This window comes from Anas platyrhynchos, chromosome 1 (assembly GCF_047663525.1).
Source record: "Anas platyrhynchos isolate ZD024472 breed Pekin duck chromosome 1, IASCAAS_PekinDuck_T2T, whole genome shotgun sequence".
Taxonomy (NCBI): domain Eukaryota; kingdom Metazoa; phylum Chordata; class Aves; order Anseriformes; family Anatidae; genus Anas; species Anas platyrhynchos.
In genome coordinates this window covers 55,039,555-55,062,807 of record NC_092587.1, presented here as the reverse complement: position 1 = coordinate 55,062,807, position 23,253 = coordinate 55,039,555, and the positions used below count along the sequence as shown (strand labels likewise).

The following is a 23,253-nucleotide window of genomic DNA, read 5'->3' as shown; positions in this document are numbered from 1 at the left end:
CAGCCTCATCAGCATGAATACTCTTAAACACAAAAGCTCCATCAAATCTTAAGGAGTTCCCCAAGCCTTTTCCGTTGACAAAGCCCTACTTCTTCAGGAGTTTGGGCACAAAGGTTGTTTCAAAACCTCCTTTCTTCCTGCAGTTCTCAAGACAATTATTCTGCAGAAAGGATTAAATACACATTGGAGGACCTGTCTTGGGACCTTCCTCAACTTTTTGTTATTACCTGATTTACTGAGCCCACCCCAGGCACTTACTATCAAGAGAGTCCTCCAACCAAGATTTTTAACGCAAACCTTGACATCCACACAAGCTGGCAACTGTATATACTCACGTGCAAAGGATGGACTGATCCTCTCGGTCTGGAAGAAAATTTAAAACAGCAGTCAGACTAAGACTTGAACAGCAAATTTCTGTGACAGATGAGTATCAACATCTAAGACATAGACAGGAACTACTAAACTCAACAAGCATTGACAGAAATATGGCCTGGTAAGCCCTTTTTGGGCAACCAACCTCCCACATCTGCCAAAATTAAATTGCAATGGTGCCATTATGTTTTCTTCATCCAGAAAGAACATTGGTTATATCTTTTTTTTTTTCTACAAACACTCCCAGTGAATGTTTCTTTACCACTGAGATATACCTGGATGTGCATCTCCTAGTTACCCACCCCCCTCTCCCCTTCAATTATTCTGGACCCATACTTACATACACAAGCAATCAGCAGAGCAGAACAAACAGAAGGGAGATAGAGGGCAGGTGGAAGTGGGATGTGAACCATTAAAAATCCCAGAGTACCAAAAGCTCACATCAAACAGAGGCTTTCACCCCAGAAACACTGGAAGCTCAGTGAGAAATTGTTGTTACTTACTTTATACAAGATGGGCTTGAAAGCTAAAATGCTGAACAGCAGCCTAAGTGCTGTACAGCTGATGTATTTGTGGCACCATCCCCTATAGTATTAACTGAGCAGCTGATAATAGGAGAAACCTTTTCTTTTTCATATTGACATGCCACAAAAATCAGGAATGGGGATGTGGTATTGAATGCTTAACAGTAGACAGACTAATTCCTGGGTTCATTTCCCAGCTGCGGATGATGAAATCTTTCCAGTCCCAGAACTTCCTTCAACCAGCTTATCCACCACTATCTTCTCCAACATCTGTAACCTCCTTTCAGCTTTCACCTCTGATTCTACTTTCTCATAAGCAGCCCCGACTAGTCTTTCCACTGCCTTCACCCTACTGCTCCCCCCTCACTTTGCAAAAACGCTCCCCTACTTCTGCCTTGATTTCACTTTGTATCCTCCCTTCCCTCCTGCCTCCAGCTTTAACCACCCCAGTCTGCATCACTTTCTCCTCGATGCCACCAGGAACCAGCCAGGAGCACCAGCCAGGAGAGTGCCTTGTGCCTTCTTGTAGCTTCTTGTAGGAGTCACAGGGGAGGAGAGACCTGTCCAGACACTGAACGCTGAGGAACTAACCGCAAGTCATGCACGTAGTCCTGCCTCACACGAGAGCTATTGAGACACTCACAGAACAGACTAAGCCAACGCATTTATTTATTTTGCTTAAGAGCAGAGAACTATCAGATCATCCAGTCTGAGAGCCGGAGTATCACAGCAGTTAGATTTCATCTCCTTATTGTTCTTTTTACACACTGAGCTTCAATTTTGTGTCAGACTCGAGCCTAACCTCTTACAAGACAGCAAGCCTCAAACATCCACAAGGAGAAAATATCACTGAATTCCTCCAAGAAATTATTTCAGCAACTGGTAGCTTTCATCAGTAGGTTTATGAATGTGACTGTCTTCTTATTTTAGCTACTGGTTCTTTCTCTTCCTTTCTCCAGTAGCTTAGAGAAAGGAAGTGTGCTCAGTATTCTCCTCACCAGACACACACTTGGATGATATAATTGAGTCGCCAAGCTCAAGACTTTTGTGCGAGATAAAGAGACTGAACTCTAATTAGGGAAGGCTTTATAGTTTCGAGTACTTGGGCTCTATCTGACTACTTGCTATAGACTTTAACACTGCTACCACATGTGAATTTAGCATGAATGCCATACTCAACAAGAAAAGTCTCCTATAAACTGGGTTTATATAGAGAGAAGCAATTGAGCTTTTGGACACATTTTCAGGGAATACAGACAGCAGGAGAACCTACCCAATTTGAGATTTGGTCTTCTCTTAAATTATTCTGCAGCTGCTAATGGAGACATTAGATTCATACACTACAAATAACTAATTCCTGCTCTGAACCTTCTTTACTAGAAACTGATTATATGCAGATGAGCACAAAAGTTTAGAGGACAATAATCTGCTTTACCATAGATAATATCTCTGTCAGGAAGAGCTGATCAGCTCTAGGACTGGAAGTAAGCAAGCAGAAGAAAACTGTCACAACAGTTGGGCCCAGCAAACAACTAAGCATCCAAAACTAGATAATGCAGCTTTGTTAGCACTGTACTTTCTTTTTTTTTTTTTTTAAGTGCTGAATTTTATTCATTGCCTTTAAGATACGTACCCTTTTCCTGAAGGGCAGGTGAAGAACAGATGCGAGCCAGCCCCAAAGGCCTCACCCATTCAAGGTTCCCAGCGGGTCAATGGCTCAGCAGGCACACGCCAGCCCTCTGTGTGACTGGGCACTTGGAGGGCGGAGCGGGGAATAACTAGTGACTCATTTATGGATTGCCTAAGGAAACGTATTCTGCAGTAGTGCGACACCTGGGTGCAATTCTCTACCACAAAGCAGTTATGGTAAAAAGAAAAGATCGTGCCTCTGAATAACATTTGACTTTCAAAAGCCTGACTATAAGCAAGCAGTCCATTTGTCCTAGGAAAGCTTGTCTTTGCAGTCAGGTACTACAGAGGCTCGTCTAAGAAGCCTATTAGAGAAAAAGAAAAAAAGAAAAGAAAACAAAAAGAAAAGAGAAAAAAAAGAAAAGAAAAAGATGTCTAAGGATGGCACTCCTCACTCCTGGTGTTGGAATGATGAGCTGGAGCTCCTCGTGCAGGCAGTGGAGCTCTAAGTACTTACATACCACATGCCTGCCCCTTCCCTCACCTCCAAGATAGGATCCTCATTCCAGCAAAATACATTGCTAAGCAGACAGGCAAACCAAGTGCTGAACAGAAAGAGAGATGACCAACATTAGATAACCCTCAGAAGCTCTTTGGCACTGAGCACTCTGGATCTGCCGTGGTTAGCTGAGCAGCTCTTGCAGAGCCTCACTGCAAAGGGGTTAAGAGGCACCAGCTCCCTGGAGCTACCCAAGGAAGTCACAAAGGGCTGAGCACAGGATCTTTCCACACCCCGACACAGAGCGAGGTGTTGCAAGGCAGGAAGAGCCACAGACGGCGTTCAAAAGCCCTCTCTCTCGCACTGGGCTTTCCTCCCCCAGAGCACTCGCCCGGTGGCCCGCTGCAGCTGCGTTAGTCACCTCCGCTGCAGGGCAGCCAGAAGGTACCTGCGAGTGCAGGCAAGCCACCGGCAGCGCGCAGACGCTGCCATAAAAGGCAACATTCCTGTTTGCAATCCGGGGGAAATTCTTTCCCAGGACGGCAAAGCAGCAGTCATTGGGATAGCTGGAATTCTTCTAATTGTGTACAGACAGACAACTGAATAATGTGTTGAGCAACAGGAAATTGGAGCCTACCAAAGGGCCAAAGAGCTAGCAAACACAAAAGCATAACTTTTAGACACGCTTCCAATTAAGGCCCGCCGTAAATGCCAATATTTATTCTCCATACAATACCGACTTGTGCCGTCATGAATCAGAACGCTATTGCCCAGACAAGAGGCCACCTCCAACTCCCCCCCACACCTTTTTTTCTTTTTTTTTTTCCTAGGGGATCATTCAACATGGGCGTACTGCACAGCTTCAGTCAGCACTTGCCTTTACTCCATTGTCGGTTGTGCAAGCAACCTACTCAGCAGAAGAGACTGCGCTGGGCACCATAAACTCAGCTGCTTGCAAGAACACAATCAAGGAACGCCTGATTAAAAGAAATCTGCATCTGCTTTTCCATCCTAAACAGAGTCACTTATTAAGAACAATCCAGAATAACAACTCATTAGTTAATTATAGCAACAGCTCTGTATTTCAGACCAGCTGGCAAGGAAAGCTTTTTATCTAGGGCTCCTCTTTAGCTCCCATCACCACAGTATTCAAGTGATCAGAAGAAGCAGCAGCCTCAAGCACCCAAAAGCTCAGGAAGTCTGACATCCTTCAAATTTAAAGCTATACAGCAGTATGGCACAAGAAGATCACTTGGTTGGTTTTACTGTATTTTTAAAAATATGATATCTAAGCTATTCTCGACTTCCTGAAGCACAGAAATAGAAGACCTCATTTTAGACTGCTTCCAGGACCCCTTGGCACACATTCAAATTAAAAACTGAAATTTATATTAATTAAAAGCCCAAATTCGTTTTGACAGGACAGATATTTCATACACTGGGAGTCCTAAGCCAAAAACACTAGTGCAAACTAATGGACCGGAGGGAATCCTGAACTACTGTGGTGGCATATATTGGCATAGGTGATACAAGAACAGAGCCCTGAACTCCTGAATTTTGTTTTTGGGTGTCTTGGGCTGGGAGAAGGCAAAGGTTGCCAGGCTAGACCTGCACGCCGTGGGATGTTCTGTAACTGCCCTGTGCAGCCGAGGAGGCCCTTTATCAGCCACTTCCTCCGCCGGAGCGCCTGGTTGCAGGGCTGCTGATGGCCATAAAAGGAGAAGTAATATAGCGCGCACGCTGGGCTGACATCACCTCCCCGGCGAAGAGGAAGCCTAGCTGAAAGGCAAAGGCTTGGCTTGAGCTCCCCTGCCTAGAGCTGACTCATGAGGGCTGTGAGCTTAGCCATGGTGAGGCGAGGCGGCACCACCCACCCACCGCCTAACCGCCGCAGCGGCCGGGCCCTCTGGGTTTCCGTTACGGCAGCGCGCCCCTCAGGGCCGCCTCAGGGCCGCCTCCGAGCTGACCTGAAGCGAGGAGGAGTCGAAATGTGTGCTCCAGCCGTGCCCGTGGCTTCGGTTCTTTCGCTTCTCGCCCTCCTCAAGCTGCTCTTCTGCCCTCGGTGTCGTCTAACAGCCAGCGGCCTTCCCTCAGGGCTCTGAGGCACAAGCAGCCCCAGGCACCTGACAGCGCTGCGCTACCCCGACCAAGCCCGCTGCTGGCGTAAAATCAAATAGATTCACAGCGGTGCCTTAACCTACATGCCGGGCTGAGCTCCTGACGCTGCTCTGAGTGTCAAAAACGCTCCTGGGAAACACCAGGACAGAGCCCGAGAGCTTGCTTGTGTGCTGTCGTTTAAGGAATGCATCAGAGAAGAGTTTCAAAATGCTAATAACCTGTCATTAGGTACAAGGGGAAAAAAATCAAATGAAGGATAAGCATAGCACATGCAAGACAGCTCTCACAGAGCAGAAGAGCTTCTAGATGTTAAAAAGTCACTTGGTTTGGCAGGACCACTGCGGTGCCAAGATTCAGCTTTGCCGTATGTGAATTTTGAGGACAAGTACAAGGAAAAAAAAAAGTTTCATTTCCAAAAATGAAACACATCCTACTGGGTCAAATGCAAATATTTATTTCCCCAAGCCATTTCTGGACTAAAGCCCATACCCCTTTCTGTAGCATTCCACAACTGAATCTGGAGATAGGAAAACAGGAAAACAAGTTAGGCTGTAATTTTCGGTTACACAAATGTTTATGAAGTTCTGACAGGAAAGAAAAACTGGTATACGGCCTGCAAAAGCTCAGGCTGCTCATGATACTGAAACAGCATACGGCAGGGAAACCGACAGAAAGGACTGAACTATTACATAAGTGACTGCCAGAAGGCTCCTGCTCTGGTTTACAGGAATGAAGCAAAAAGGGTGTGGTAACTACTAAAAAACAAGTGGGCAATGGACTCTTTTAGCTCCTTGTTCTATTGAAAACCACATTTCAAGACAGATTTTTTCTGGAGTTGCATTTAGAAATCTCAAATGATTCAAAGCATGTAAAACATCTCAAGAAAATCAGAAACTACACGCGTTTTCTTGCAATTTGCACACAAATACCACCAGATGAACATCCTCCATAATTACTATCCAAATTTAACGCTGCCCTTTGCATCAGAAATTTGGACAAATCTTGGTAAAAAAAAACAACTAGTGAAACCACATGCTATTTTCCTTACGTTTTAGTGGAAACAGAATTTGACCTTTATGTGCAACTTGAAAGAGACACATCCATGCCCCTACCTAATCTGAACAGCTCTGTCAATCAGGTATCCCTCAATTGGTGAGCATGCACAGAATATTGTACAGAAAATAAAGACACATTTGGGGACAGCATAAAACACAGTGCAGTAGAGCAGACAAGTGCTAAGAAGCAACCTGAGAAAGCAGAGCTGAGACCCAGAAGTTAGAACAGAAGTGTTCTACTAGCTTGGAAACTTAAGAAACGTGTAAATGGCTGAGAATTACAAATACTTCAAGGTCATGTTCTACAGGAGCAGATCTAAAGGATGGTTTCTTGTGAAAGTGACAACTGGGTCTGAGGTGTATCTGAAGACCTACAAAAGCAAGTGGTTGGTCTTAAAATAGCTAGCACTGTTTCCTCCCTGAATATAACAAGGCCAGTGAAGATCATGAAGGTGCTATACTTCAGTTTTTTTACTTTTAAACACCAAACCCATAGACTGCCTAAATTCCAAGTGAATACCAGCAAGTTGCTGGCCACATAGGATCCTTTGCAGACTAATCCATCACAGTCAAGGAGGATTTAATCACTGCACAATGATTTTAAGAGTTTTATTCAGTGAACCATTAGGAGCTCTATACTGACATGTGGAAAAACTGGATGAGAAGTAAGATAGAGTGAATTTGCTACCAGTGTGCAGTCTGTTTTCTCTCCTACCTTTTAGTTGAGCAAGTTGAATAGAAGCTTAAAAAATGGGCAGAGTGCACATACAAGGAAAGAGCTCTGAAGAAAGCATTCCAGGAACAACCATACTAATCCAAGCTATTACAAAGAAGTTTCAGGCACTGACAGCAAAATGGCCATCATGCTCCAGAAACCAATGAAACTTCTAGCTTATTTCTAACCTCGGTATTTGACATTAAAAATTCCTTATGTGTGCTCTGAACAGACAAACAGGTGCTATTTGATAGCTTTAAAATGTTTTTCTTAATAGATCCTCTGGAGAACGCAAATTGAGGTAAAGAATTTACCCCTTCAATGTACATCTGCTGCTTTAGATTAATGATTTGTCTGCTCAAGACACCACTCCACTTACAGGCACGATGCTTCTTCAGTCATCAGTGCCAGAAAAGTAATTCTTCTGAAAGCAGTCAGACCTGAGGCTTCTGGCATCCAAGTTACCCAGGGAACAAAAACATTAAGACAATTTTTTTTTTTCTCTGAAAACAAAAATGTTTTTATTTTCTTCAGAATTCTGCTCTTGAAACACAAGAAGCATCTCCAAGTACCATTCAGCAAAATAATGTTTTTACCTCATTTCTGAATCTTAATGTCTTGGGTTGGAGAAAGAAGGAAAAAAGAATCAAAAAAATTACTGTTAACATATTCTCCATTATCTTATTGCTTCAAGAAAATGCTTCTGGTGAAGTTTAACAAAAACAATTTAACCCTCTTGGGATATATGGATGCCACATGACACTTTTGCAAGTGGAGTAACTGTGGTAAACACAGAAAGAGGACCAAACTTTGTGCATCAGCAGAGATGCCTGAAAAGGGTTAAATAGTTTCTGGATTAGCAGAATTTGGAATAAAAACTCTCATCTTCCTCTCCCTTCCCAATTCCTTTCCTGAAGGACCTCCCTTTGAACAGCCTGCTTATTAGAATACCATAAATTGACTGGGGAAAAAAAATGTAAAAAAAATGTAGAACGGTCCATATCAATTAACGTGAAAAGCTTTTCCAGTCTGTCAGCCTAAGAGATAACAATACCCCATGCTGGAAGATGACAGTCTCTAGCTTGCTATCCTCCTTCAGACCATGAAGGACTCCTTGTCTTTGGGGCTCTGAAAGTATCCTAGGGAAGGCATCCTAATCCTAAATGCCTCCGGCTCATGTGGAGCACTGGACCCTTTCATCTTCTATTCTCTGTACAGATTCCTGCCATACCACTGGCTGCGGCATCAAGCCTCCCCCACTGCTAAGCAGAACTGAGAAAGTGGAATAGGAATGTTGCTTTCCATTGCCCTAGAGGCTAGCCAGGGCCAGAGACATTGCAACAACCTACTCACCTTTGCTTGCAGTAGCATACACCAGAATGCTGCTGTTTTCCTTTGAAATAAGGCAGCAAATAACCCTACAGTGATCTCCAGTGTTTTGCTATCAAACACGTACATATGAACCAACACACACAAAATTCTACCAAACTTAACTAATTGGTCAAAGTGGGAATGATTTTCATGTCCAACAAGCATTCCAACTAGACAGCAACAAGGTATCTCAAGCCAGGCAGAGAAGAGCTGAGACAAACCTCTAGATTGTCAGGACTGTTGAGAATATCATGTACCTAGAACTGTTCTGGAAAAGGTGAACACTCCAGAAGAGCTCATAGCAACTTTCCAGTGCTAGGAAAACAGTGGCAGGGCTGCCAGTCTTCAACATTGTACAACAAAAAATTCGAGACTGGGATTTCTGAGCTTTAGACACTGCTCAAGGGGTGGTCTGATGGAGAAACCTCTTTTGAAAAGGAACGGAATTATCCATGTAGACCAACCACTAGCTCCGAACCATTATCAGATAAGTAAATGTCATCTGTCCCTTCTTGCAGAATTGTGGCTGTCCAGATATCCATTGCCACATCCTGATGATATCTGGTAGGGATAAAGGACAAGATGCATAATCAAATGGTTTAGCAGTTGACTGTGGAAGGAGAAAGACTTCTCTGGTCTCTTACAACAATGCCACAGAGCCTGTTTCTGATGCTATGTAGAAAAGATCTTTTTAGGGAACAATAAATTTGGTAGGGTTTAGTCAATACCTCGTTTAAGGAAAATATATGTTGGTACTTCAGCTGACAAGGAGCAGGCAAGAGAGAAGGAAGTAATAAAGGAAGTAAAACACTGATAAGGGGTTCATAGACAATCATGCTGCTTAGTCTTTGAAGGAAGTGAGGGCATACGTAGATCCAGGTTCAAGGATCCCCACACACACTCTGAACACAGCATTCCTTTCAGAGAAACACTTAAGTAGTATAAGAGTATAGGAGTATTTTCTCAAAAGCTGTCATATCTTCCACAAATTGCCATCGGTACCCTGCCACCGGTCCAGCTGCATCGTGTCAGTATGGCTCTCCCCTCCACACCCAAGGCTTTTACCAACACAGCTTGATTTATCCATCACGTTAGCTCTCCTGTGTGCTCTGATCCACGTGGCACCACACCTCAGCAGCCTTCTTCAGCATTGCTCACATGGTAAATTTGTTTAAAGCCACAACTCGGGCAAGTGGAAGAAGTTTTTCTCGCTCCCTTTCCACTCTGGGCAATCACATTGTTATAATTTTCCTATGCTTGGAAGTGTAAGTGGTAGTGAGGGCAGGGAAAACGCAGAACCCTTTAGAACTGAGACTAATTAGAATTGTTAAATTATGTTTATTGTATCCGGCCTTTGTTCAGCACCTGAGACTAAGGACAAGACCTAGAGACACACACCTTAATCATCATTGCTACCCATTAGAAAATAAAGGAGTACCTAATTTATACAAACCATGCCAAATCAAACTGTCCTTTAAACATTACAAAGCACACCTCTGCATATAACCTGGCTAAGGACAGGAAGAAAAGCACAGAATACCTCCACATCTGAACGCTTTCCAAGCAACCCAAACATGAGCACTTTCTCTGTGAAAGACCTCACAGAAGGAGGGATATGCACAGGACCTTCAGAACTCCATTTTTAAGTTCTCAAGTGACAAATGAGAAGCGGATATATATGACTCTTTACTCCCCTGTGGTATACACAGCGGGATGGTGGGGAGACAGGTCAATCTGCTTACTTTTATTCTATCAGACAACAATGGATGTATTTAATCTTGCCTGATAGAAAGTTTTACTTTTAACAGAACAAGAAAGTAACCAAACAAGGCATCATCGGTAAAACTACCACTTTCAAAAGCTTGTCACATTTCAAAAGGCAGGGCATACTAAGCTTGTTTCTTCCAACCAAGCTGTATGACTGGGTTTTAATAATTTTATTAAACAACTCCATCAACCAATATACATACTTGCCCATCTACAGTTATGATTCTGTATGATCATCACTTACAGAGGGAAAATTTACTACTTTACTTCTCCTTGCCTACTTGTCTGAACCACAAACATTCACACCATTGTCCTTGATCTCCAGTTTATCTCTTGCTAAAGAGTATCAGACCCTTCTGATATTCTGGAGCAAGGTTCTTTGATCCACTGGAAGAAGAGAAAGCTAATCACCTGAGCATAAGAGCCAGAACCAAGTAGGTGTCAGGCGCCTGTGAACAAGGAAGTAGCAATGCCTTTTGACAGCAGTGATCTGTTGTTCTCCTACAGTGTTTTGACTGCAACCTTGATTTGTTATTTCAACAAAAAAAAGCCATTACCTCAGTCAGCACTCACCTTGCATCATACTCCTGTAGGCTGTGTCTGTGATGGCATAGATATGAGGGGGCATCTCATGTCTCTTTTTGCCTTTGTACATCTCCACTATTTCTTCGGAGTATATGGGCAGATTCTTGTAAGGATTGATTACCACGCAGAACAGGCCTGAGTAGGTCTGGGAAGAAAATGCCCCAAAAATAAAAACAGGAGTTAAAATTGTGTACACTCATGCCTTTTAACAGTGCATTACTTCCAAAAAAAGATGTCATTTTTTCCCGTGCTTCTAAGCAATGTTAGAATCTCAGCAACACCTGAAGTTATATCGACTTGGATGGGACTCAACCTTTCCCCGGTATGCAAAAAGCATCGACTGACACATTAGTCACACTGATAATCAAACTAGCCAACTCCCTAGCTAATTAACAGTACACTAGGAGTGGCTTTTCTTCGTCTCAACATTTTGTTACTTAAGTGTCTATTTCATTATACATGATAGGTGCTCAGCTCCTAGAAACATGCATTTTATTATGCCTTGTCTAATGTTTGTCGTTCTACTGAATAAATATATCCAGTAATTGATCAGTTACAACGCAATAAACTTCACATGACAACAAATCAGTTTTCTTACGTCCAGAAATGCTACAGATGATGCAGAGACACAGCAAGATATTACAGTAAACACAATGCAGAGATGCATACTCTCTTTCACACATGGCACTCGTTAGCAGGATGTACAAGGTCTCCTTGCCCATGCTCAACAGTTTTCATGTTATCTCATAGCTACTAAACAGGGGAAAGAACAGACAACACAACCCCAAACACTTCCCGATGGATGAATGTTACTGGTGGCATCAAACTACTTTGTGATGTCTTAACGTATTCCTTGAATAGCTTGCTTATTTTCGGTTATCTCCCTGCTCACTTACACTCAGTAAGTAGGCAGTCACTGCTCTAGCTGGGAAAGAGGGTCTCCCTTCTAGAGGGTAGAGTTTTACATAGGTTTATTTGAAGAGAAGTTGTTCCTCTCTCCTACCCTTTTAATAAAAGCACCATTCCAATGTAGAGAATCAAGCCAAAATAATTTCTAGAGAAAAATAAGACCAGTGTATTCCTTGGAGCTTTTCAAGATCACTGGGCTAGGCTAAATTCAGTGTTGACTCTGCTGTGAGTAGGAATATTTCCTAGATTCCTAGAAGTTCTAAGAATAGCATTCCAAGCCTTGCTCTTGGGGTTTAGAGCTCCCTGATAATTTTAGAGACAGCTGTTTGAAACATCTGGATATAAGAAGCTTTCTACAGCAACTTGCAATGCTACCAGAAGAGTACATTTGGCACTTTCTGTTGCTACCATCTCTTCTGTTGTTTGCTCAATGAAGAGTGCTCCGATGCGGGTAAAGAGTTCTCCACAATGAGCACAGAAAGCACTTAACCAGATTTAGCCTCTTTAGCTAGATAAAGGTAAGGACCAGCCAATTGTGATGAGAAGGGTGAAAATAGCATCTACTGCACAGTCTCATATCTGAAATTTCTAGGTGCTGGTTTAACCTCAGGTAATTAGCCCACTCTTCTCACACAGCTGATTCAGAATGAAAAAATGATTCAAAAAAAATAAATCTGATACAATTTTCATCCTACAAAAGGGGCTGTCTTTTTTTTTTAAATTTATAATTCTACTTTTTTTTTTTTTAAAAGAATTAAGGAATATTTAAATAACTTAGAGAAAAGCATTTCTTTCCAAAACGGGAAGCTATTAAAGCTGGATGAAACCCTTTCACATAGGACTACAATTCCAGGAAGCTAAACTTCAGTTCCATTCTAGTCGGGTTAGGTTTAAGATAGCGCTGGGAAGGAACTGCTTAAGAAGTTTGCAGAAACAACCTCGGCAACACTAGTTCCTTTAACCTCAGCCTCAGTTCTTCATCATAGACAGTGCTTGCATAGTACAAAATAGCAGCTGAAAGCCTGGGTCTTTCTTTCCTGATCTTCGACTACACTACTGGGAGACAGGGCATGAACAAGAGGTAGAAAGCAGTCTACTCTGGAGTGCCACATTCACAGTTCATACAATATACCTTTTCCTTATTTTAGGATGGGACTAGCTGACACTGATAAACCTACAGGTTCTCTTCTAACACTTCATTTGACTCCATGGGAGACCAGATGTGAAAGCAGAAGAAAAGCAGTAGCAAGCGCTGCGGTAATATCCCACATGGAAGTTAAAGTCTTCTCATCTGTATTTGTATGATTTTTTTTGGCAACGCTTGCTGACAAAGGAGAATTGTCACTTTTCAAATACATATGGTGTAAGGGTCTGGAAGCTGGACTGAAGCAGTCTGTTGGAATAAAGCAACAGTTTAGAAAAAGGAAGGCATTAATTTTGTCAGACTGATGAAGCAGGTTTGGAGGAAAACTCCATCACCTCCTGCCAGCTTCCACTTGCCAGGAGAAACACCTGAGGGAAGTTTCCTTGCAGTGCAATGATCTCATCCAGACAGATGCAGGAGGATATTTTTGTCCAATAAAGGGAGGCAACTAATTAGTGCAGGGATAGGCAACCGAGTGAGGCCACCGTGTCCCGTGTCAAGACTGCTGGTCAAGCACACCAATGTATAGGAAGCAAATGAATTACGTTGAGCAGAAGCTGTCGGTCCTACCACGGAGAAGACAAGAATCATCTTCATCTTATTAAAGCACAAGTAACAGCTTTTGTGCCTAAATTCCTGAATTGAACCCAACACTCCAGTTGAAAGGCTAATCTATTATAAGCGCAGCTGGCTTGGAGATGTGTTTCAGACATTACTGGCTCAAAATAGAACTCTGGCATTAACTTAAAAACTACTATTTCAAATGACACACTGCAAGGCCAAGCAGGAACTACTTTTATTTTAACAGCTAAAGTAGCTCTGAAGAGCTGAGAGGACCTTCTTCAGCATGGAACAAAGCTGACAGCATCAGAAAGGATGTCTTCTAGCATCTGTTAACTTCAGTGACATCAGTGAAAGACTTGAGGTTGAATTTCACACTGAATACCAATAAGGCAGGCGTGGTAGTTAACACAGAAGTTGAAAATGATCTTCTGATAAAAGCACTTGGAACACAAAAGGTTAATATGAAAGTCAGCCTATCAGCAAGTCATCTCAGCACGGAACCAATGAGCACAGGGAAGTTGCAATTTGGTGTCACATTCGAGTTCTTAGCTCTTGAAATGCTTGACACTCCCCATGAAAAATTTCTCTGCACCAGCCCCAAGATTTCCCCCTTCCTTTGGTAGGATGGGTAGATAGAAAAAATAAAATTTGAGGAAAAAAAGCACACAAGCCTGCTGGCAAGGAAAGCAGAAAGGCCAAGAACAGAACGAAATTATGCTTATGATCTTTCCCTAGGCCTTTATGCTAGAGATACGTTGCATGTACTATTTTCAAGAGGATTAACGATCCACCAACAGCCACTCCAATGAAAGTATTTTAAGCCTCCACGTTAATCCCCCGACTTGCTGAGAACTGCTGACAGGTAAGATCAGTCCATTTCACAAGTGCACAGAAACACTGTTTTGGCAAGTCTAAGACTCTGTAATAGAGCGTTACTATTATAACTTTACATGAGTGGAGGGTGTAGGTTTGGTTTTGGTATTTTTTAATACTTCGTAAAATCTAACTAGAAGAACTCACTTTAATGGAGTCACAGACCATTTCTGAAGTTTTAGAGGATATCTTGCAAGACATACGAAAGTCTATTGCATAGTGTGCAATAAACTTCAAGATGCTATTGACTTATTTTCAACTTCTTACATAACCTAGCGATGTTTCCTGTTCTAAAAATGTTACACATATGATCTTGCACATCCTATTTCAACACAAGACCAAGATTCTTCCCTCTGACAACAGGTTTTGACCAATAGTGAAAAGGTATTCAGCTATACACCATAACTAACTGCATCGGCCTCTAATCGTGTTAAGTCTCAAAATACTGAGATCAGACCCTAACTAAATTTGTGTCAGCTTTACACCTTTCAAACGTTCTCTGATGATTTATGCAGCAGTTGTCTATACATCCTTATGCGCATTAGAAGAGCAGTGCTCACAGCACTAGACAGAATTTCTTCTAGTTTGTGTCTATGTTCCTTAACTTGGAAGGCAACAGTCCAGATATTTCTACCTGAGGGTGAATTCTTGCTATGTGGTGTCACAGATATTACCAGTCTCTGTTAGGGCAGAAGAGACTGTGTACAGCTTGCCCCATAAGATGACTAGGTAAATGACTAGACCTTTGGGCGAAATGAAGAAGTAGGCATTCAAAAAACCACCCAAACATACAGAAAGAGAGCAGAGAGTTTTTATTTATGGTGCCTTTTCCATATGAAGAAAGAGGCAGCCTTTGGGCTTCGGAATAACAAAATGAGGGGAAAAAACACCTAGACGTCCTTTCATCTAGGACCTAATTAATATACATATTTACATATTGAAATCCTTTTTTGATACATCTTATTTTAATAGATTTTCTAATCTACTGTGAAAAACATTTCATAATGTCTTAAAATATTGAATATCCAGCATTTCTACATCCTTCTGGATTTTACTTCAGACAGATCAGTTTTAATTCTGTAAGCAGTGGGTAGTTCAAAAACAAACCAAGAAACGCTGGTTCCTCTTTTAAGCAGCCACTGCATCCAGACTTTGCATTACCATCCAGTTTATTACTCATTCTATGCCTGCAGAGTATTAATAAAGCAGAGGTTACCAGGACAGATGTCTGAGGCCACACAAAGAGGAAAATCAGAAGGGAACTGTAGAACCAGTCAAGGTTCCAAGTTCTTCTTCCCCACATTTCCCTATTTATTGCTTGTGGTATGCAGCAAAGCAGTTCTTGCATGCTTTAGAGGGTATGGCCTTTGGGCCCACGCATGGTATCTTTGTCATTTCCATGGCAGTAAGAAAAAATCTCTGCTCTTCTCCATTTTGGGTGGAAAAAAAATAAAGGAAGAATTTCCCATCTGTAAGCTCACATATGCACATATGTCCCTTCTCTAGTAGCACACTCTGAGATCCAGAATTTTTGTAAAAAAAAACAGCTTGGCATTAGCATTCTTTCCCACTGAAGCTCCAGACGTGGGAAAAAGCAACTCAGATGTTAGGTATATTAGGGCCATGTTTTTATTATTTGATTCGGTTCAGACTTCCTGTTTACCACTTTCCAACTGCTCTCACTTCTTGGTAAAAGAAAGCTAGATGGCATTCAAAACATTCTGCAAATGAAGACGTTAAAATGTTAAAGACAGATTTACCACAGCATTCCTTGAAAGCTCCAACATTAACTAGAGAGGGATTGGCATAGTTTAGTGAAAAAATTTTAAGTAGAGGGAAGAAGCTAAGTCACATGAGGATTGTGTATAGGGAAAATGAAAGGTTAACACACATACTTTAAAAGCAAATTGATTACAGTAAGTTCTCATCCTACGTAATCAAGAACTCTTACCCTCCATAGAGAAGATTACTTACATAGATCAGTCCAGAGTAGTATCTCTCCTTCAAGTTGTGGAGCACAGAAGCCTCGTTCAGGCAGGTCAGCTCTGCCATATCTTCCACTTTGGAGAATTTGGGAGGGTTCATCTTCTGGATGTCATCCTTGTTCACCTTCACTTTCTTCCCATTCTCTGCCAACTCCACGATGGCCTCATCTCCTACTTCTTCCTTCAGGCTAGCTGCCTCAAAGCCATTCTTCTCGGAGGGAACCCATACCAGCTTCTTAGCTGCCCAGTCAGCCTGAGTCAGGGGGTTGTTAATGATGTTTTTGTCCACGTAGAGGTACTTATCTGCGTCTCTTTGCGCCATTGTGTTTTAGAATTGGGGACCTGCAACAGGAGAAGAAGAAAAATGTTTTTAAAGCTTCAAGTTGCCTTGCAAATTCCTTGCAGACAGGCATATGCCAAGTACTCGGAGACCCTGGCTGTCAGAGCATGCCTCCCACTCCTTGAGTTTCATGTTAGTAAGCGCACTGGTGAGTTGTCAAACTTCCAATAAGGTCAAGGTTTTGCCTGCCAAGAGGATGTGAAAAAAACAAACTAGCAAGCAGTTAAAGAAAAAAAAAAAAACCAACAACAAAACACTGACCGTTAAGCATTTGGAAGCTGTTATTTGGCAGAAGAAAGCAAGCACGTTAAATGGCGAGCAACAAACAACTCATGACATGTGCCAAGCACCAGATACTATGCCAGTAACGTTCAGGTAAGATTAGCCCCTCACTGCTCTCTACTCGGAGGAGCAGAAAAGTCACCATAGCAAGTAAAAACGATGATTAAACTTCTGATAAGCTGATGAGTCAAAAATCACAGCTTCTTAGAAGGGCCATATTCCGGGCTAGACAATGCAAGAGACACATATTCAACACATGTTCCTCCTGAAAGACACCACCAGTAATCCTTTTCACCACCAGCTTAGTAGCAACACCCAGCCCACCAGCTGGTATCTCTTTCCTGGTCAACGTTCAGTAGCAAGATAGCTCCATGTCAGTAACAAAAACAAACAAAACAACAGAACTGTGGCCAGGAAACTTTACAGCCAAAAATCCTCCACGAAGATCCTTCCATTTAGTAGTTACAAAGCTGTGGCTGGGTAGGAGAGGGAGCATCGTCACCACGTGAAGAATATTTAAGCAGCATACTCAGAAAATGGCACCACAGGTTTATTGCTTCATGAAAACGAGAGCAAAACTGCCAGGGATTTTCCAGTTAATAAGACAACAGCTTTATTGGTGCCATTCAGGAACCCTTTCAATCAAGAGACAGAACTGCGTTGCGTCAAGGCTCATTAACCATGTAACAACAGCCTCTTTACAAGGTCCCATAAACATTACTTCTTGGATCCTTCCTCAGAAATGTACCAGCATCCTTAATATGTTTTTCATAACGTGGGGAGAAGCTGGAGTTCTTAAGCAAAGAAAGAACAGGAAATTAAAATATATTCGTGTCATAGAGGGCTGTCTGGAGCTACTGGGATAGCTTTTCTACAGAACATACCCGTATTTACACACCAGCCTACAAATCAAACAGGTGAAGTCTGTCCATAGATAACTCCAGCAAAAAGATATTGAGGGCGAACAGAAACAGGTCAACTCCTGAAACATGCGTGAGAGCAACAAGCGATGTTGCGTCTCAGCATTCACAAGCGATGAAGCCAGAAAAACATCAGTTGTAAAAAAGACGGGCACAAAATGCCCACACCAGTCCTTTGTAAGCACGCAGGGAAATTCATTTTAGCAAACATATCGCAGTAGGTGGTATGCGACTTCGTGCCAGATGCCATGAACAGCTGTATATTTACAGTCAAAAGCTCTTCAGCAAACAAAGAAAAAAAAAATCACTCTATAAGTAATTACTTCCTTTAACTTGAGTTTAAAATCTTTGTCTTAAGCCTTACAGGAAATGCCAAACAGCTATCACATCTATCCCACACTTTACCTCATCCTTCTTTCCCCAAAGGGTCACTGACACTTCCAGCTCCATCACCACTGTGGCGATTCCCAGAGCTACCCCACCTCCCTGCTTTTCCATGTTTTTATTGAAAAAAAATCTAGATTTGGACCGGTACACAATGAAAAGACTTGCTGCAGGCAGAAGATGAGGCAATCAAGAGCCGATTGAAATGAAAAATCTGATTTGCCAAGAGAACCCCAAGACCAGACTACAAGAACTAGCCTGACAAAGCCAGTAGGAAAGAGAGAAGGGTAAAAATTCAACAAGAGATGTCAAGAGTCCCCGAGAATGCAGAGCATCTTCTGCAGGTTGTGGCCAAAGGGTTAAAAGAGGAAAAAAAAAAAAAAAAAAAGAGGAGGAGGAAAAAAAAGAAATAAGAATTCAATTGTGTTCAGAGTTGTATCAGGTTTGGCAAGGCAGCAGCTGTGCTCTACCCTCCATTACACAGTTTCCTGCCTATGCAACTCCCAAGAATCTAACCAGTTGCCTTTTTTGGCTATAATCAGGCAGGACACAGAGGCAGCATGCTTCAGCTCAATTCAGTTTCATCATTTCCTGAGGAATCCTAAGTAACCAGCCATCTGAAGTGTCCTGCGTTACACTCAAACGCAGCCCTCACCCCCTGGCTGCTACGAGTCCACGCAGCCAACAAACGTTGGAGGTTTGTTCTGGGATAAAGCTCTTTATGGATGTGAAATAAATTAAGACCACAAGAAATCTTTCAAGGGGTATCCCCAGCCAGTTCTAGATCCTAAGACAAGAAATGAATGCTGGTAGCTACAGAGATCAGTCCAATCCTTTACAGGAGAACCCCTGAATTCTCTCAAAACCAGCATGAGAGCATTCCTCAGCCCCTAAGGGATCAGTCTGTAGCATCTCCCCCTTTCTTCTTCCCAGGAGTAAAAACAACAGCTATCCAAGCAAGAAGACAAATGCCCTAACAGGGCTGTTCCAGAATCTCCCCAGACACTAAGTTTCTTTTAGTGTCAGCGTTACTAAACAGAGAGGAGATTAAAAGAAGGCAGTCTGCGCCTCCAACCTTAAACAGACTTGAGAATTACCTTATGGCACAGCAGCAGAACCCAAGTTTTATTCTCACCACCTCAGCCTGGTTTTCTATGCTCCAGGACGGAAGAATCCTCAGGTAGCAGATGTAAGAAGCCGGAGGATCAGGCTGAGATAACCTGCTATTAGAGCTGGCCTCAAGGCTGACTTCTACCCCACGGGGCCTCTAAACTAGCAATCCCACAAACCAACCATTCATTTGCCTCGTCCACAAGATCAGCACCAACGGAGGGATCAGATTCAGCAAGTTCTGTCTCGTGGGCTCCAAAACTTCTCCTCCCAGCTTGGGCCACGTGTCACTGGGCACTTCTGAGGACTCCGTAAGCGACAGTGGGTCCGATAACCACCTGCAGCTGACAACAACCCTCTTCTGAATGCAAGTTGTTCCCATTTCAGGAACAAATTAGGAAGCAATTTGTTTGCCTAGAGGTTGCATTTTAGGTGTAAATAATTGTGTAGGGCAAGGACATTTATCTTTACATGGCTATTGTGCAACCATCAGGTGAGAGTACTGTTAATACTGTCATTTTTAATGCAATACCAGTCTACAGGTAGCAGATAAAGAACACAGAAGGAAGACAGGCTACCCTTGTTTTGAGTTCAAATGCCTCCTTCCTAGTATTGTTTCCAAAAATGAAATACTAGAGTCACTTCCCTGTTAACCCAGTGTGCTCCCTAGCAGTTTGAAGAACAAGGTGGCCAAACAGTGCTGCTTTTCCCCATTTCAGGCACCCAAAGAGGAATTTATCTAGCTACAGAGTTGCCCCAAAAAAGCCATACGGCTAGATGGAGGAGAAGTGATCCATACAATCATGAGTAAGAGGGGGCAAGGCATTATTTTCTAGTCCAACCTCTAAAAAACTGCGAGAAGCCTCTGCACACGCACTTCCCTGCAGATTCTTTTGAGATGAATAAACTAAATGGTGGCTTTATGTTGAGATGCTACACATTCCCTTTGAACTAGGCAGAATTACCCCAAACCCTCATTTGAATTCATCAGACGGATAGAAGTTTGCTTTAGACTTCCCCACAATTTCATACCTTTAAGGCTCGAATTACGAGACACTTCACATGCTCCTCTCCCTACTTACCGCATCAAGTGCTCCCCAAAAACCTAGAGGCACACCTTGTCCAGCTTGGAAAGCCCTAAAAACTGCCTCTGTTAGGGGTCCTTTCCTTTGAGTGAGTGTTTTGCAACTGCTAAAAGCACCGAACGTTATCTGTTTGCAATTTAATTTTCCAGAACTATTTGTATTATCCTCCCCCCCCTCCTTGTTTACTCTGTCAGCAGCCACAGAATTGTTGTTTCTGGGACTGAGCCACTGCTCAATAGGATGAGCTCGTGCGAGGCCAAACTAACGAGGTAGGGGCTGAAGTGGATGCAGAATTCCTGGTAAGAAGGGTTTTCATGGCAATAATTACGGCATCGCATTTACTAGCAGCATCAGGGCATTAGGCAAAGGACTTGAAGTTCCCCAAACTGCTGAGATAGCCATGCTGCTCTTTGTAGGCTTCAAACTTTTCTTCAGGTGAGGGTGATAAAAAGAATGAGCACTAAATAGCAAGGCAAACACATTCGGACTAATCCAAGTCAACTCCCTTTGTTTGCACAGCTCATGTTCTGAAGCATTTCAAGAACAAAGTCCCCACATTCTTCTCCACGCTGCCTTACCGGTCACTTCCACTTCAGGTACAACTAAACTTTGCTGGGTTGAAGAAGCTCGATTCTTTGTTAGCACACAGCATTTTAAAATAACCCGACTTTGAGAAGAGGCTGGTGATTCAAACGAAAGTTGGTCAGGAACACTCATCCGCCAGGAATCCCTGTTAATGTGCAATGAGAACAGCTAATACACGCGGTAGTTTTGCGAACTCGACTATTTCGCTTTCCCCAGTCAGCTGAACACAGGAACAGTTGCATTAAATGCAACTAGAAAGTACAGAGAGTAGACTTTTGTGGGCCAGGCTGACAACTGTGAGCCCAAACCAACAGCAAGGAAAAAAACAAATCCCACCCCGACTCGTTCCCCTGGATTCGCTAGGAAACTGCTCAGTTCTCGCCTGCTTAGGACACAGGAGACAGACACTTCACAGCTCTTCTTGCCAAGACGTTGGAGGGAAAGAAAACTGTGAAGTTTGCTAGCACCAACCACTCGGCTTGGTAGGTAACACCTAGACAAAAACCTGAGTCTGAATCACTGCGGGTGAGAAACGAATCTCGGCGGGGAGGAGAGGAAGGGAAGGGGGCACTGAGGCTGTACCTGCTTGTTTTTCAGTCACACTGTGACACGCCGGGGCCTGATGCTTCTGAAGAAATCCTCAGGGACCACGAATTTCAGCTAACCCACAGGAGAATACATCAGGCAAGGTCACGAAGGCACAATTAGCACTCCCTCGGATAGCCCCCCGAGCTCAGAGGCACTCGGCTGCGCTCACCCTTTTTGCAGCACGCTGACTCACTGCTCCTAGCTCAGCCGCAGTTGGGATTCATAATGGGTGCTATTAGGCTCACCGTAGCTCGCTGCTTTCCTCCCGAGTCACATTCTGACGCACAGAATACCTTGTTGAAAGACAAATTTCACAACGGCAATGCAGATTGCTGGCAATTACTGTTGCACATTCGGTCGGACCGTAGCGCTGCCCGGACTTGCCAGCTCCCCTGTTTATTCCTGTAAGCTGCACACAAGGCAGAGCACCCAAGCGCTTTCTCTCCAAGCACAGGGCTCCAAGAATGCAGAAAGGAGGAATCCAAGCCTCTGAAGCAGAAGTGCTACCCGCGTTACACAGGAGTGACCTACTGACCAGGCTGCACGTAAGACAGGAGGGAATCGAAGGCGATTCTTTCTTCCAGGTGGCCTGAAGGTGCCTGGCAGGTATCAGAACAGGGAGCCCAGAATAAACATTTCTCAATTTCTGCACATCCAGTTCTTTCCATCAGCTGTCAAGCACCCCTCTCTGGTATGTATGAGGCAGCATTTGCACATTCTGCCGGAACAGCTGACACAGGAGGTTTTGCTCTGCGAAGCCGGGACTTTTCACGGCAAATTGCAGCCACCACAAAGCCACACAGAAGGAAGACCCGGTCTTTACAAGCCAGCTCAGTCGTTGCCTTTTCTCTCCACCGTTCAAGTGGAGAGAGCAAGATTAGATCCACATTGCAAACGGGAGCTACCGGTGGAGTGCAGGGAGATGTAACGCAAATCAATGCTAATCTGAAAAGGCTGGGCCTGGGGACCAAACCCTGGAAATGGGACAGCAGAGCTTTCACCACGGACTATATAAACACAGAAAAGATCTTGGGCAACTGCACTGCATACTCTAAAGAAGCTTAATCACTGCAGGTTATGGGCAGATATGGCCAAGCAGAGCTCCCTAACTAAGTTAATGCTACCCCGTATTTTAATGGCACCTTCAGCGAGGCACAGCCACACTACAAGGTACGTGGCACCAAGAGAGTTAATCGGTTTTAGTTGTTTAAACACCCCAAACGCGGGTTTAGGGAGGGGGAGGGCAGCCTTCTGTTAATTTCAAGTCCAGTCTTTAGCATGACAAAGCTAGGCTGGCTGCCACCCAACCCCATTTCACTTTGAATAAATATTCGGAGTTTACAATCCTGCATAATACACTTTCTGCAACTGTTGTTTCTCATTAGCGTGTGTACAGTAAATGCCTTCTCAGCAGAGGAGAGAATTCCTCTTCCAGAGACAGCGTGCCCACAAGGAAAACATTCCAGGGGGAGAACACATTCTTCGTGACCACTCAGCAAAGTAATCCCACTTAAGGAGACAGCTGTAGCTGGGGAGACTGCAGCCCATCCCTGCTGTTTGGGCTGTTTTGCTGGCAGACCTGTTTTCGGGAGGCAGGATGGACTGCAAAAAGTTCTGAGCAGGCATGGAGAATTCCCCAGGGGTGCTGCAGGAGAGAGGGGGAAGAACCTGGAAAGCTTCAGCCCGTCCTCGTTATCTCCAGGTCACTTTTCATCCCTTCCCTGGTACTCTGATTTAAGGCTGGAAAGATATCTGCCAGGAGCTCTCAGGGGCACAAGGCAGAGCCGCCAATAGAGGGTCTGATATCAGGTAGCACCCCTATCATCTCTGTCAACTCCAGCTTTCAGCA

The 23,253-nt window shown here is 43.5% G+C and overlaps 1 protein-coding gene across 7 annotated transcripts in view; it reads right to left on the bottom strand.

The window, feature by feature from the left end:
* MYH9 (myosin heavy chain 9) overlaps positions 1–23,253 on the bottom strand; it is a 68,225-nt gene that overhangs the window by 36,912 nt on the left and 8,060 nt on the right. For 5 of the 7 annotated variants that reach the window (XM_072037976.1, XM_027450088.3, XM_072037987.1 and 2 more), the window contains 3 exons: positions 16,100–16,452; positions 10,624–10,780; positions 336–363 (listed from right to left, as the gene is read on the bottom strand). In XM_072037976.1, the coding sequence (XP_071894077.1) occupies positions 336–363; positions 10,624–10,780; positions 16,100–16,432 (518 nt within the window). In that variant the 5' untranslated portion in view covers positions 16,433–16,452. Of the gene's footprint in view, positions 1–335; positions 364–10,623; positions 10,781–16,099; positions 16,453–21,398; positions 21,547–21,939; positions 22,001–23,253 lie in introns of those variants that run through there. The other 2 variants (XM_072038001.1, XM_072037996.1) reach the window with 2 other exon arrangements.